We start from the raw sequence: 14,454 nt of genomic DNA on the forward strand, positions 1-14,454 counted from the left end.
GCTAGGGGGATAGAATATAAAAACAAGGAGGTATTGCTGCAGTTATATAAGGTATTGGTGAGACCGCACCTGGAATACTGCATACAGTTTTGGTCTCCATACTTAAGAAAAGACATACCTGCTCTCGAGGCAGTACAAAGAAGGTTCACTCGGTTAATCCCGGGGATGAGGGGGCGGACATATGAGGAGAGGTTGAGTAGATTGGGACTCTACTCATTGGAGTTCAGAAGAATGAGAGGCGATCTTATTGAAACATATAAGATTGTGAAGGGTCTTGATCGGGTGGATGCAGTAAGGATGTTCCCAAAGATGGGTGAAACTAGAACTAGGGGGCATAATCTTAGAATAAGGGGCTGCTCTTTCAAAACTGAGATGAGGAGAAACTTCTTCACTCAGAGGGTGGTCGGTCTGTGGAATTTGCTGCCCCAGGAAGCTGTGGAAGCTACATCATTAGATAAATTTAAAACAGAAATAGACAGTTTCCTAGAAGTAAAGGGAATTAGGGGTTATGGGGAGCGGGCAGGAAATTGGACATGAAGCTGAGTTCGGATCGGTCAATGCCCTGTGGGTGGCGGAGAGGGCCCAGGGGCTATGTGGCCGGGTCCTGCTTCGACTTCTTGTGTTCTTTAGATTTGTGGTTGGGATCAGATCAGCCATGATCTTATTGAATGGCGGAGCAGGCTCGAGGGGCCGATTGGCCTACTCCTGCTCCAATTTCTTATGTTCTTATGTTCTAAAAGAGCTGAATTCCAGAGGTGAGGTGAGAGTGACTGCTCTTGACATCAAGGTAGCATTTGACCAAGTGTGGCACCAAGGGGGAATCAGGGGCAAAACTCTCTAGTGGCTGGAGTCATACCAAGCACAAAGGAAGATGGTAGTGGTTGTTGGAGGCCAATCATCTCAGCCCCAGGACATTGCTGCATGAGTTCCTCAGGGCAGTGTCCTAGGCCCAACCATCTTCATCTGCTTCATCAATGATCTTCTCTCCATCATAAGGTCAGAAATAGGAATGTTCGCTGATGATTGCACAGCGTTCAGTTCCATTCGCAACCCCTCAGATAATGGAGCAGTCTGTGCCCGCATGCAGCAAGACCTGGACAACATCCAGGCTTGGGCTCATAAGTGGCAAGTAACATTCGTGCCAGACAAGTGCCAGGCAATGACCATTTTCAACAAATGTAAGGAATCTTACAACACCAGGTTATAGTCCAACAGTTTTATTTCTATAACCTGGTGTTGTAAGATTCCTTACATTTGTCCACCCCAGTCCATCACCGGCATCTCCACATCATTTTCAACAAGAGAGAGTCTAACCACCTCCCCTTGACATTCAAAGGCGTTACCATCGCCGTATCCCCCACCATCAACATCCTGGGGGTCACCATTGACCAGAAACTTAACTGGTCCAGCCACATAAATATTGTGGCTGCAAGAGCAGGTCAGAGGCTGGGTATTCAGTGGCGAGTGACTCACCTCCTGACTCCCCAAAGCTTTTCTACCATCTACAAGGTACAAGTCAGGAGTGTGATGGAATACTCTCCACTTGCCTGGATGAGTGCAGCTCCAACAACATTCAAGAAGCTCGACACCATCCAGGACAAAGCAGCCCGCTTGATTGGCACCCCATCCACCACCCTCAACGTTCACTCCCTTCACCACCGGCGCACAGTGGCTGCAGTGTGCACCATCCACAGGATGCACTGTAGCAACTTGCCAAGGCTCTTTCGACAGGACCTCCCAAATCTGCGACCTCTGCCACCTAGAAGGACACGGGCAGCAGGCACATGGGAACAACACCACCTGCACATTCCCCTCCAAGTCACACATCATCCTGACTTGGAAATATATCGCCGCTCCTGCATCGTCGTTGGGTCAAAATCCTGGAACTCCCTACCTGACAGCACTGTGGGAGAACCTTCACCACACGGACTGCAGCGGTTCAAGAAGGCGGCTCACCACTACCTTCTCAAGGGCAATTAGGGATGGGCAATAAATACTGTCCTTGCCATCGATGCCCACATCCCATGAACGAATTTAAAAAAAATAAGGGTCAGTCAGTTGTTCCCAGATGAGTCATCTTCCTTCCGCTCCCACACTCAGTACAGAGCCACAGATAAGTGAGTTGTGTGCTAATCATGAAAAATGTTCACCCCTGAAAAACCCAATAGAAGAATCAGATGGCGTACTGCTGCATTTGTGGGAATTTTAAAAAATCTCGGGCAGTGCTACGGGTAGGAGCACACTGAATTGATGTGAAACCCCAACTCCCAGCTGCACCCTTCCCCTCATTCAGTCTGGATTTTCTGTATTGTGGATTCCTGAGGTAGGTCCCTACAAGAAATGAAAATCTAAATCAAACTTAATTTGGATCCCTGTCATTTGCGTCTTAATGGATAGCTCAAATTGGAGCAGGCTGTTTATCATCCCCCTTGTCTTAGAAAATAGTGCATCTGCCAACAAAAAACAACTTGCAGTTGTGTAGAACCTTTTGATATAGGAAAAAAAGGATTATATTCACCAGAGTATAGAAAGTTAAGCAGGAATCTAATAGAATTGTTCAAAGCTTTGAAACAGTTTGAGAGGGTAATTAACCAAAAATTACTTTCCCTTGTTGGTGAACTGGTAACAAAGGGACATAAATTTAAGATTAGTACTCGAAATATAAAGGAGGAGGTTAGAAATAAATTTTTCACATGGTGTCATTAGAATATGGAGTATGTTACAGCAAGTGGTAGTTGAAGCAGAGTTAAAAGGAGTTAGATAAACACGTCAAGAAATTCAAAGAATTCTGTTCGAGAGCAGAGATATGGGATAAAGCAGGTAACTTGAATTTGGAGCTGGTACTGGTACAGACACAATGGTTGAGTGACCTCCTCCTTTGCTGAAATTTCTATGGTTTTATTTGCTCCTGTGGATTTTTTGACCTCCTCCTTTGCTGAAATTTCTAAGATTCTGTTTCCCCCTGTGGATTTTCTAACTGCTTTGCAACAGTGAGTAAAATACATGAAGCCAAGTTGGCTTAAAGTTGAACACACTGCAACGGTGACTTGCATGTTACAATTAAGTTTTACATTCATGACTTGATTATGAAGACAAAATGTTAAACAGCATTTGCAAACTTTTCCCCCTGCTTTCTCATGGTGACTGATGTTGAGTACCGTTACACAGGTAGTTTTCCAAGCAACTGATCTTTGTATGTGAGTCTAGACTGTGGGCTGTTTGAAAATGTACGGTTTTGCAGCCAAGGGTGATCCTGTCCTCTTTAATTCCCCTCCACATCCACACATGCATTTTTCAGCAGGAATCACTGAATTGGGAGTGGTAACCTTGACTGATTTTTCTCTCTCATCCCCCCCCCCCCCACCCCTCCCACTGTCACATTTTCTCTACCCAAGCCTGAAGTGCTGAGGCTCCTAATTTTCACCCCATTCTTGTGAAGAAGTATTCAAGCTCTGGCCTGTACCATCCTGATGAGATAAAGAGTGTGGTCAATCATTCCAGCCCCCTTGTGGCACCTGCACATATCTACTTCTTTAAATAACTATTTTAGGTATCCTTTGACAGACCATAGAGCATTAAACCTGCTCATAATCTCATGTCACACAGCTGCAAAATGTTCTGTTTTCAGTCGCGCCAGCTTTGTGAATTGAGTTCATCACCTATTTTTTTTTTAAAAAGAGGGGCATCCAAAGTGGCACCTAGTCCTCCCAGGAGAGGGTTTAAAGCATGCTTTACACTTGTAATAATGCTGTTAAAAATAAAATAGAAAATGTAAACAATTTAAAAGTTGCACACAAGTGGCATAAACCCCAAATGTTCGGTGAGGAACTTTGGAATACAAAAATATAGGCCCTTTAGGCTTGTTTGCAATTCTCTGCTATTTCAACTCAGTAATTTTAGGCAAACGTGTTAAACCTTCATAAACTGTTATTCCACAGCATAATTTTAGGGCCATCATTTTTTTATTGACAATACATAATATGAAAATTGAATTCAGTAGCACTTTTCATGGTTTCCTTGATGCTTAATAATTTTATTATACTTTGCTTAAGAAAAGAGGAGTTATTTTTCATACATAGCATACTTTGTTTTTATTCAATCAGGTGTAAGGATGTGTCTGTGTCTTTCTGGAATCCATATTGGATGCTGCCCACTGGTGTTTGTGCAGTGAACTGCTTTTGGGAATCTGCGTTTAGGTAGGCTGCCTTGTAATTTGTATACAGAATAGTCTAACTTCTATGCTCCAATTTTCATAGGACTAGTGTTTGTAGTGTTGTGGAAAAAAATGTCTTATTTGGAAAACGAGCAGAAAATAGTTACAAGCTGGTTGTTTTAGTACACATGACCTTGTGTTCCGATAGACATGGATGCAAACCAGTACTTGAGAGTGGAGAGGCCGACATACTGAAATTCAGATATTAAATGACTGAGATGTGGTGCATGTAAAACGGATACATTTCATATGCTTAAAACAATTGAGCAGCAAGATTGCAGCCATAGTCTCCATAGTCTTCATTCCTTGCACATAAAGTTCAGTCTTTTGCTGTCCATTGTCTGCATCTATGCAGAGCGCAGCAACAAATTCAGTTTAACAATTAAATTATTAATAAGAGATCATGAGCATAAATTGTAAAACAGAACATGCTAAAATGCTGGTTTAAGTCCCATTTTGCATTCTAGCCACAAACTGCAGTTTTCTCCCACTATGAATATAAATCCCACTTAATATTTGAGCATTTTGTGCTCTTGGAGACTGAAAACTCCCATTTCTAAGCCTTAATATTTCCTGATATTAAAATCATAAGCACATGAACAGACATGGGCAATTTTCAGGAATCCTGTTTGGTTCAGGTACTCCTGAGTTGAATTTAACATGGTTTGATCAGTGGCTGGTGTGTGAATAGTTATAGTCACAATTTTGCCACTTAAATTTTCTTAGCTTCTTACAACTGATCAACAGTTTTAGGAATCTTAGCTTGGGCTTAATATGTGACAACAACTAAACGACCACCAGATAAAGCCCTTCCAATGCTCATTGAATTTGTGCACCGAGTTGCTAAGCCAGCTAGAGAAGGCGCTAAATTTAATCCTTGTCCTTAATCTGAGTTTGTTGAACTCAGCCAGGTTTCAACATTTGTGGCCCGATTTTACCAGGGGTGCGGGTTCCCGGCGGATGGGCAAGCGGGCGTGTTGGTAACGCGCCCGGTGAAATTAGTGGGTTTCCCGCGCGATCGCAGCAGGTAACGCACTAATTGGATCCACTTACCTGCTCCTCCGAGTTCCCCGCTGCTGATCTGCGCGTCGGGCGGGCTGCGCATGCGCAGTAAGATCTGTCAGCTGGAGGCGCTCTATTTAAAGGGGCAGTCCTCCACTGACAGATCCTGCAAGAAATAGCAAAGATGACTGCATGGAGCAACCCAGGGGGACGGCTGCTCCCAGTTTAATGATCCCTCACTCCAGGTATCAATACATGGGGTGAGGAAGAGGGGGAGGACAGAGATCTTCCACCCGGCGGGCGGGAGGAAGCGGCCCGCCTCTGCCGCCAGGAAGGCCTGGCTCGAGGTGGCAGAGGGGGTCACCCCCGCCACCAACATATCGCCCACCTGCACACAGTGCAGGAGGCGGTCCAATGACCTCAGTAGGTCAGCCACAGTGAGTACACGTAGTCTTTCCCCTACACTCCGTCTGCTACATCACTGCCCCCACCCCACATCTCCTTCGGCACTGCCAACACTACTCTGTCACATCACCCCTCATACCCACTCAAACCCCATCCTCATCTTACCTGCACCTACTCACCTCGCCAGTACTCACCCCGCCACTACCACGCAACCCAATCCTCATACAATGTCATGGCTCTATCCCATACTCACCCTCTCGTGCATCTCTCTCACGGCCAGCCTCACTCAACCTGCCACCACCTGTGCTGCAGCCATAGGGCATGCATCACATATGTGCAGTAGGCAGCGTAAGGCAAACGTGTCGTGAGCATGAAGGGGATGCACAAGGGTGTTTGAGGGTTTGTCATGGTTGTTACTTCTATTGAATTTCAGAACAACTCACATCACACATTCTATTGGCACCACTACTGCTATGTCTTCGCGAATCCTGTCCGGTTTGTGCAATAAAGCCCACTCCTGGGTATCACTATGAGGACCCACCACTGGTGCCACCCATTGTGTCACTACAGAGTGGGTGTAGGTGTATTTGCAGGGCTCTTCTGCGCAGACGACTGAGAGACATCGGCGATGTCCCCGGTGGCACCCTGGAAGGATGCGGAGGAGAAGTTCGGGAGGGCAGTGGTGACTTTGACACCGACAGGTAGGAAGATGGTGCACGGGCCAGCCAGGAGCAGCTCAGCATGAAAGAGGCTGCAGATGTCCACGGCTACATGTCGAGTGACTCTGAGCCTCCGTGTGCACTGCTGCTCAGAGAGGTCCAGGAGGCTGCGCCTCGGTCTGTGGACCCTGTGGCGAGGGTAGTGCCCTCTGCGACGCATCTCTCTCTGCGGTAGCCCTCCCTCCTGCTGTACAGGTGGATGTGTCACAGCACTCTGTTGTGGAGCTCCACGTGTCAGAGGTGGACGGCGAGGCTGGTGATGCTGTTCGCCCTCTGAGGAGGTCATGACTGCAGCTACGGCGGCCCCCATCCGCAAGATGTACATCTAAGGGGGTCCGCAAGGTAGGTACATGTCTCCGGACCCCGGGGTAAGTGTGCAGGTTGGTGACTTTGACCGTCAGGAGGAGGGTGGTGGAGGCCAAACTCTGTCCCAAGTGACAGAGTGGCCTCCTGCAATGAGTGAGGGTCTCCCCCCCCCAACCTGTCAAATGGACCTCTGCAGCTGCCACAGGCTGACAGCTGCAACACGTCCATTCCAGCTGGGAGTGTTTCCCCCAGTACGGGAAACAGTCCTATGTTGCGCAAAAATCACACACAGTCCCTTAATCAGGTCAGTTAATGACCTGGAATAGCAAAGTAAATAGCGTCAAGTGGCATCCCGCTGAGGTAAACAACGTATGAGGTATACTCCTGTGACTCGGCCAACGTTGTTTACCTCATACGTTGCAGGAAAGGATGCCCCGGAGCATGGTACATTGGCGAGACCATGCAGACGCTGCGACAACGGATGAACGGACACCGCGCAACAATCGCCAAACAGGAGGGTTCCCTCCCAGTCGGGGAACACTTTAGCAGTCAAGGACATTCAGCCACCGATCTTCGGGTAAGCGTTCTCCAAGGCGGCCTTCGAGACACACGACAACGCAAAATCGTCGAGCAGAAGTTGATAGCCAAGTTCCGCACCCATGAGGACGGCCTCAACCGGGATCTTGGGTTCATGTCACGCTACACGTAACCCCACCAGCAAAAAGGGGGGAAAAAAATTATATGTTTTTTAAAATTCTCTCTCTCTCTCTCTGCCATTTTGAGTTTCTTTCTGCCTGCCTGTGTAATAGACACAATGTATATCTAGTGTACTGGGACGTGCTGTTCTCCGTGACTGGCCTGTTTGAATAACAACGACACCTTTTGATTGGTGTGATGCTGTCCCAACATAATATAAGATATGCGATTTGAGAACCTTTTCATTCATTCATCTGACGAAGGAGATAATCTCCGAAAGCATCTCCACATCAGAGGTATTTGTAGTTATCTAAATTAGATTTATACTCTTTTGAATACGGTTACTTAAAGAATAATGGAAGAATCTATGGGATCTTCTTGGCAACCATGATTCCCTCAATATGATTGTCTGCACCCATATATTAAAATAATTGAGTTACTCCAATTTGCCTACAAAAAAGCTTCTATTTTGTAAAGTAGATAGTCAGCTTTCTAGTCTAGACTTGAGCAGATAACATAGCACTGTCCTCAGATTTTTGACATGATCTTTGAATCAGCTTCAAATGTAACAATTTGAGCTGTATATATTGTAACCACTTGAAGTTGCTGCTTTCTCCATTTCACGGAATGGAGAGCCAGTCGAACTTAATCATGTGATGATTGATGATGGTTTGTCATGACAAAAAGGTCCACAAAAGGGAACAGAAAGAAAAAAATTGGAGTGGAGCTATCGACGGGCTGCTGTTGTACAAATCCTGACAACTAGGCGAGAGTGATGTGTTGGAGCCTTGGGAGCAAGTTCCCTGCCTGGCCTCTTGATTGTATTTGTTCATAGTTCTTCACAACAGTAGCACAGAAAATGAAGGATAAAAATGGGTGATGGCTACAGGGTATTTAATTGAATAAAGGTAAGTAGCCTCCATGTATAACACTTAATGGAATTGGTCTTGTCCAACAAGAATATTTATATTGCATTCTGCTGTCAGGTACAAGCATACATCAAGTAGTGTTGTCACCAGATTTATTTAGTATAATGGTACCATTACAATTTGGGCTGCTTCCCAGTACTCTATTTGTGTTCTGCACAAAGTCAGCTTCCATAGGGAAGCCAGTGCTTCCTTTTAACTGAAACTTGACCTTGTGTGAAATATCTGGAATGGCAAATGATGAACCCTTATACTGTTAGGATTTACACCTGAAATAATAACAGGTACCACCACATTTTTCTGATATTTCCAGATCAGCAGAAAAAAAGCTCTGACAGACCAAATAGCTCAGGCTAAAATCTACTAACAAAGTTTATTGTAAGAAATAAAATTATATAGAAGAAAGAATAAATTAGCACACTAGAAGAAAAACTTTACTTAAAGTTTCTGGGGGAGGTGGGACCTGTACAAGCTGGACGGGTTGCACCTCAATAGGGCCGGGATCAATATTGTCGCGGGGAGGTTTGCTAGTGCTGTTGGGGAGAGTTTAAACTAGCTTGGCAGGGGGATGGGAACCTGAGCGTAGATTCAGAAGGGAGAAAAGCAGAGCTGGAAATGGAAGGCAGAAAATTAGTAAGTGAGTTTGGAAGGCAGAGGAAACAAAGGCTAGAAAATAGACAACAAAGGAGTGTAGCAGTGCTAAATGGTATATACTTCAATGCAAGGAGTCTAGTGAATAAGACAGATGAGCTGAGGGCACAGATAGACACGTGGAAGTATGATATATAGCTATTACTGAAACATGGCTTAAAGAAGGGCAGCAATGGCAGCTCAACGTTCCTGGATACAGGTGTTCCAACGAGATAGAGATGGGGGATAAAAAGGAAGTGGGGGGGGGGGTCGCAATATTGGTTAAAGAAACAATTAGAGCTGTGAGGAGGGATGATATGTTAGAAGGATCATCAAATGAGGCCATATGGGTTGAACGGAAGAACAAAAAAGGGGGAGTCACACTGCTGGGAGTGTATTATGAACCCTCGAACAGTCAGAGGGAGATAGAACAGCAAATATGTAGGCAAATTTCTAAAGTGCAAAAACAATGGGGCAGTAATAGAAGGGGATTTCGACTAGCCTAATATTAACTGGGATAAAATCAGTGTAAAAGGTATAGAGAGCACAGAATTCTTAAAATGCATTCAGGAGAACTTTTTTAGCCAATACGTAGTAAGCCCAGCAAGAGAGGGGGCAGTTCTGGACTTAGTTTTAGGGAATGAAGCTAGGCAGGTGGAAGGGGTATCAGTGGGAGAACATTTTGGTGGTAGTGATCATAATTCAATTAGATTTAGCATAGTTATGGAAAAGGACAAAGGAGTAAAAGTTCTCAATTGGGGAAAGGCCAATTTTAGTAAGCTGAGGTGTGATTTAGCAAAAGTGGACTGGAAACAGCTCCTAGAAGGTAAATCAGTGTCAGAGGAGTGGGAGGCATTCAAGAAGGAGATAGTGAAGGTTCAGACCAAATATGTTCCCACAAAGAAAAAGGGTAGGACTCCCAAATCTAGAGCCCTCTGGATGTCAAGGAGCATACGGGGTAGGATAAGGCAAAAAAGGGAAGCTTATGTCTGATACCGAGAGCTCAATACTGCAGAAAGCCTAGAGGAGTAAAGGAAGTGCAGGGGTGAAATTAAAAAGGAAATTAGGAAAGCAAAGAGAGGGCATGAAAAAATATTGGCAAGTAAAATCAAGGAAAACCTAAGGATGTTTTATAAACACATAAAGAGCAAGAGGATAACTAAGAGTAGGGCCTATTGGAAACCAAAGAGGTAACCTGTGTGTGGAGGCGGAAGATGTTGGTATGGTTCTTAATGGATACCTTGCGTCTATCTTCACGAGGGGGACGATGCAGATATTGTAGTTAAGGAGGAGGAGTGTAAAATATTGGATGTGATAAACAGTGAGAGAGGAAGTATTAAGGGATTTAACATCTTTGAAAGTAGATAAATCGCCAGGCCCGGATGAACTGTATCCCAGGTTGTTAAGGGAACAAAGGGAGGAAATAGCAGAGGCTCTGACCATCATTTTCCAATCCTCTCTGGCTACAGGTGTCGTGCTGGAGGACTGCTAATATTGTACTGTTGTTTAAAAAGGGAGAAAGGGATAGACTGAGTAATTACTGGCCAGTCAGCCTAACATCAGTGGTGGGCAAATTATTGGAAACAATTCTGAGGGACTGTATTAATCATCATTTAGAAAGCCTTGGATTAATCAAGGATAGTTAGAATGGATTTGTTAAGGGAAGGTCGTGTCTGACTAACCTGATTGACCCTCCTTGGTACCTCCACAAAAAATTCAATGAGGGTAGTGCATTTGATGTAGTCTACATGGATTTTAGCAAGGCTTTTGACAAGATCCCACATGGCAGACTGGTCAGAAAACTAAAAGCTCATGGGATCCAAGGGAAAGTGGCAAGTTGGATCCAGAATTAGCTCAGTGGCGGGAAGCAAAGGGTAATGTGACTGGAAGGCTGTTTCCAGTGGGGTTCCGCAGGGCCCAGTACTTGGTCCGTTGCTTTTTGTGATATATATCAGTGATTTAGACTTAAATGTAGTGAACATGATTAAGAAGTTTCTAAATGATACAAAAGTTGGCCTTGTGGTTGATAGTGAGGAAGAAAGCTGTAGACTGTAGGAAGATATCAATGGACTGGTCAGGTGGGCAGAAAAGTGGCAAATGGAATTCAATCCGGAGAAGTGTGAGGTAATGCATTTGGGGAGGGCAAACAAAGCAAGGGAATACACAATAAATGGAAGGATACTGAGAGGAGTAGAGGAACAGAGGACCTTGGAGTGCATGGGCCCGATGTTAGCAGGGCTGCGGGTTCTCGGCGGGGGGGCTATCGGGCGCGTGGGTAACGCGCCCGGTGAAATTAGTCAGTTTCCCGTGCGATTGTAGCATCCAATCCACTAATTGGATCCACTTACCTGGTCCTCCGGGTTCCCCACTGCGCGTCGGGCGGGCTACGCATGCACAGTACGATCTGTCAGCTGGAGGCGCTCTATTTAAAGGGGCAGTCCTCCACTGACAGATGCTGCAACAAATAGCAAAAATTACAGCATGGAGCAGCCCAGGGGGAAGGCTGCTCCCAGTTTAATGAAGCCTCACTCCAGGTATCAATACATGGGGTGAGGGGGAGGACAGAGATCTTCCTCCCGGCGTGCGGGAGGAAGCGGCTTGCCTCTGCCACCAGGAAGGCCTGGCTCGAGGTGGCAGAGGAGGTCACCTGCACCACCAACATATCACCCACCTGCATACAGTGCAGGAGGCGCTCCAATGACCTCAGTAGGTCAGCCAAAGTGAGTACACGTAGTCTTTCCCCTACACTCCGTCTGCCACATCACTGCCCCCACCCCACATCTCCTTCAGCACTGCCAACACAACTCTGTCACATCACCCCTCATACCCACTCAAACCTCATCCTCATCTTACCTGCACCTACTCACCTCGCCAGTACTCATCCCGCCACTACCGCTCAAGCCAATCCTCATACAATCTCATGGCTCTCTCTCATACTCACCCTCTCGTGCATCTCTTTCATGGCCAGCCTCACTCAACCTGCCACTACCTGTGCTGCAGCCACAGGGCATGCATCACATATGTGCAGTAGGCAGCGTAAGGCAAACGTGTCGTGAGCATGAAGGGGATGCACAAGGGTGTTTGAGGGTTTGTCATGGGTATTACTTATATTGAATTTCTGACCAACTCACATTACATATTATATTGGCACCACTACTGCCATGTCTTTGCGAATCCTGTCTGGTTTGTGCAATAATGCCTGCTCCTGTGGATCACTATGAGGACCCACAACTGATGCCACCCATTGTGTCACTGCAGAGTGGGTGTAGGTGTATTTGCAGGGCTCTTTTGCGCAGACGACTGAGAGACATCGGCGATGTCCCCGGTGGCACCCTGGAAGGATGCGGAGGAGAAGTTGTTGAGGGCAGTGGTGACTTTGACAGTGACAGGTAAGAAGATGGTGCTCGGGCCAGCCAGGAGCAGCTCGGCATGAAAGAGGCTGCAGATGTCCACGACTACATGTCGAGTGACTCTGAGCCTCCGTGTGCACTGCTGCACAGAGAGGTCCAGGAGGCTGAGCCTCGGTCTGTGGACCCTGTGGCGAGGGTAATACCCTCTGCGACGCATCTCTCTCTGCGGTAGCCCTCCCTCCTGCTGTGCCAGTGGATGTGTCACAGCACTCTTGTGGAGCTCCACGTGTCAGAGGTGGATGGCGAGGCTGGTGATGCTGTTCGCCCTCCGAGGAGGTCATGACTGCAGCTACGGCGGCCCCCATCCGCAAGATGCACATCTGAGGGGGTCCGCAAGTTAGGTACATGTCTCCGGACCCCGGGTTAAGTGTGCAGGTTGGTGACTTTGACTGTCAGGAGGAGGGTGGTGGAGGCCAAACTCTGTCCCAAGTGACAGAGTGGCCTCCTGCAATGGGTGAGGGTCTCCCCCCACCCCCCACCTGTCAAATGGACCTTTGTAGCTGGCTGACAGCTGCAACACGTCCATTGGACCTGGGAGTGTTTCCCCCAGTGTGGGAAACAGTCCCAGTTTGTTCTAAAATCCCACATAATCCCTTAATCAGGTCAGTTAATGACCTGAAATACCTAAATAAATACTGTCAAGTGGCATCCAGCTGGCTTTAATTGCCTGCGGGATTCCCACCAGCGGGGGCTGCGCGCGCACGCCAGCGCATCAGCGGGGAACCCGGAAGTGCGCGGGTTCGGGGCGGGCTCCGGTACCGCGCCGGGATTCTCCGATTTTCGGAGCCCCCCCCACCAGGAACGCACCCGATAGCGGGTGCTAAAATAGAGCCCCATGTCACAGATCCCTGAAGGTAGCAGGACAGGAAGATAAGGTGGCTAAGAAGGCAATATTAGCCAAGGCATAGAATATAAGAGCAGGGAGGTTATGCTAGTAATGTATAAAACACTATTTAGGCCACAGCTAGAGTACTGCATAAAGTTCTGGTCACCATATTACAGAAAAGATGTGTTGGTACAGAGGAGATTTATGAGGATGTTGCCAGGACTGCATAGATCCAAATCCATTGACAACCACTTTCTGCCTACGGCCATTCAGCCAATTCTTAATCCAACGCAGCAGATTACCACTGATTTCACAAGATTCTATCATAGAGAAATCTCTTGGGCGGTACCTTTATCAAAAGCTTCCTGAAAGTCCAGGGAGACAGTGTCTACTGGGTTACCCTCATCCACTAACCTGGTGACTGCTTCAAAAATTTCAGTTAAATTGGTAAGACACAACCTTCTTTTCCGGAAGCTGTTTTGGGTATCCTTCTCTGTTTAAGTGATCATGTTGTACATTCTTAATGATTCCCTCGAGCATTTTACTTATTACTGACATCAAGCTAATGGGCCTGCAGTTACTTGGTTGTGCCTTATCCCCCTTTCTAAAAATTGGAGTGACATTAGCCTCCTTCCAGTCCCTGTCCCATCTCCTTAAGGGTGGATCTTAGTTCTGAGTTACTAATTAACAAAATCCTTGATGCACTATATGCTACAGTTTAACACTTGCATTATCTAAACCAATATGCCCCAAATGTTTTGCCTTTAAAACACTCTATTAATTTCTGCTTTTTGAAGCACTCTGTTATCAAAATATTTGTCTTTGAAATTTGTATTATATGTGCAGAATTTAAATTATCATAGCTTAATATCTTACAGGCAGGCCAGTTTTTTGAGGGCTCGTGTTCTATCTTTTCTATTTTGTGTGTCTAGTGCCCTCAACTGTATTATTGGTGAATTGCAGTTGATTCTGATTTTTTTTTAAAAGGCTCCCATACTTCACTTTTATATTTAAAAACCTTTCCAAATTAAATAGTTTTGTATTATCGTAAAATAGGTGAAAAGATGCAGTTATAGAAAATTTGGCATTTCAGTGGTGGTATTGCAGCAAGCAGCAGAAATTTCAATTCAAGGTGTCTTGTAAAAAATGATGAAGGATTACTTTGAAAAATATAAAGGTACAGCAATTAGCAACAGAGCATTCCTTACATTCTGTTTGTGTTAGTCTAATAGTTGATTCATCTCCATGAAATCAATTGAAAAAGACAAAATTGAGATGTGATTTAAAAGTAGCTGCATTGTGATTCCAAAGCAGCTCTGAA

The 14,454-nt window shown here is 45.9% G+C and overlaps 1 protein-coding gene across 3 annotated transcripts in view; it reads left to right on the top strand.

Annotated features, from left to right (window-relative positions):
- The window catches only part of gxylt1b (glucoside xylosyltransferase 1b), a 93,453-nt gene that overhangs the window by 23,634 nt on the left and 55,365 nt on the right, over positions 1–14,454 (top strand). For 2 of the 3 annotated variants that reach the window (XM_067999882.1, XM_067999880.1), the window contains exon 2: positions 4,104–4,196. The exons of the other annotated variant lie outside the window; for it this stretch is intronic. In XM_067999882.1, coding sequence (XP_067855983.1) covers positions 4,104–4,196 — 93 coding nt within the window. The remainder of the gene's footprint in view (positions 1–4,103; positions 4,197–14,454) is intronic. 3 annotated transcript variants of the gene reach the window in all.

This window comes from Heptranchias perlo, chromosome 18 (genome assembly GCF_035084215.1).
Source record: "Heptranchias perlo isolate sHepPer1 chromosome 18, sHepPer1.hap1, whole genome shotgun sequence".
Classification (NCBI taxonomy): Eukaryota; Metazoa; Chordata; class Chondrichthyes; order Hexanchiformes; family Hexanchidae; genus Heptranchias; species Heptranchias perlo.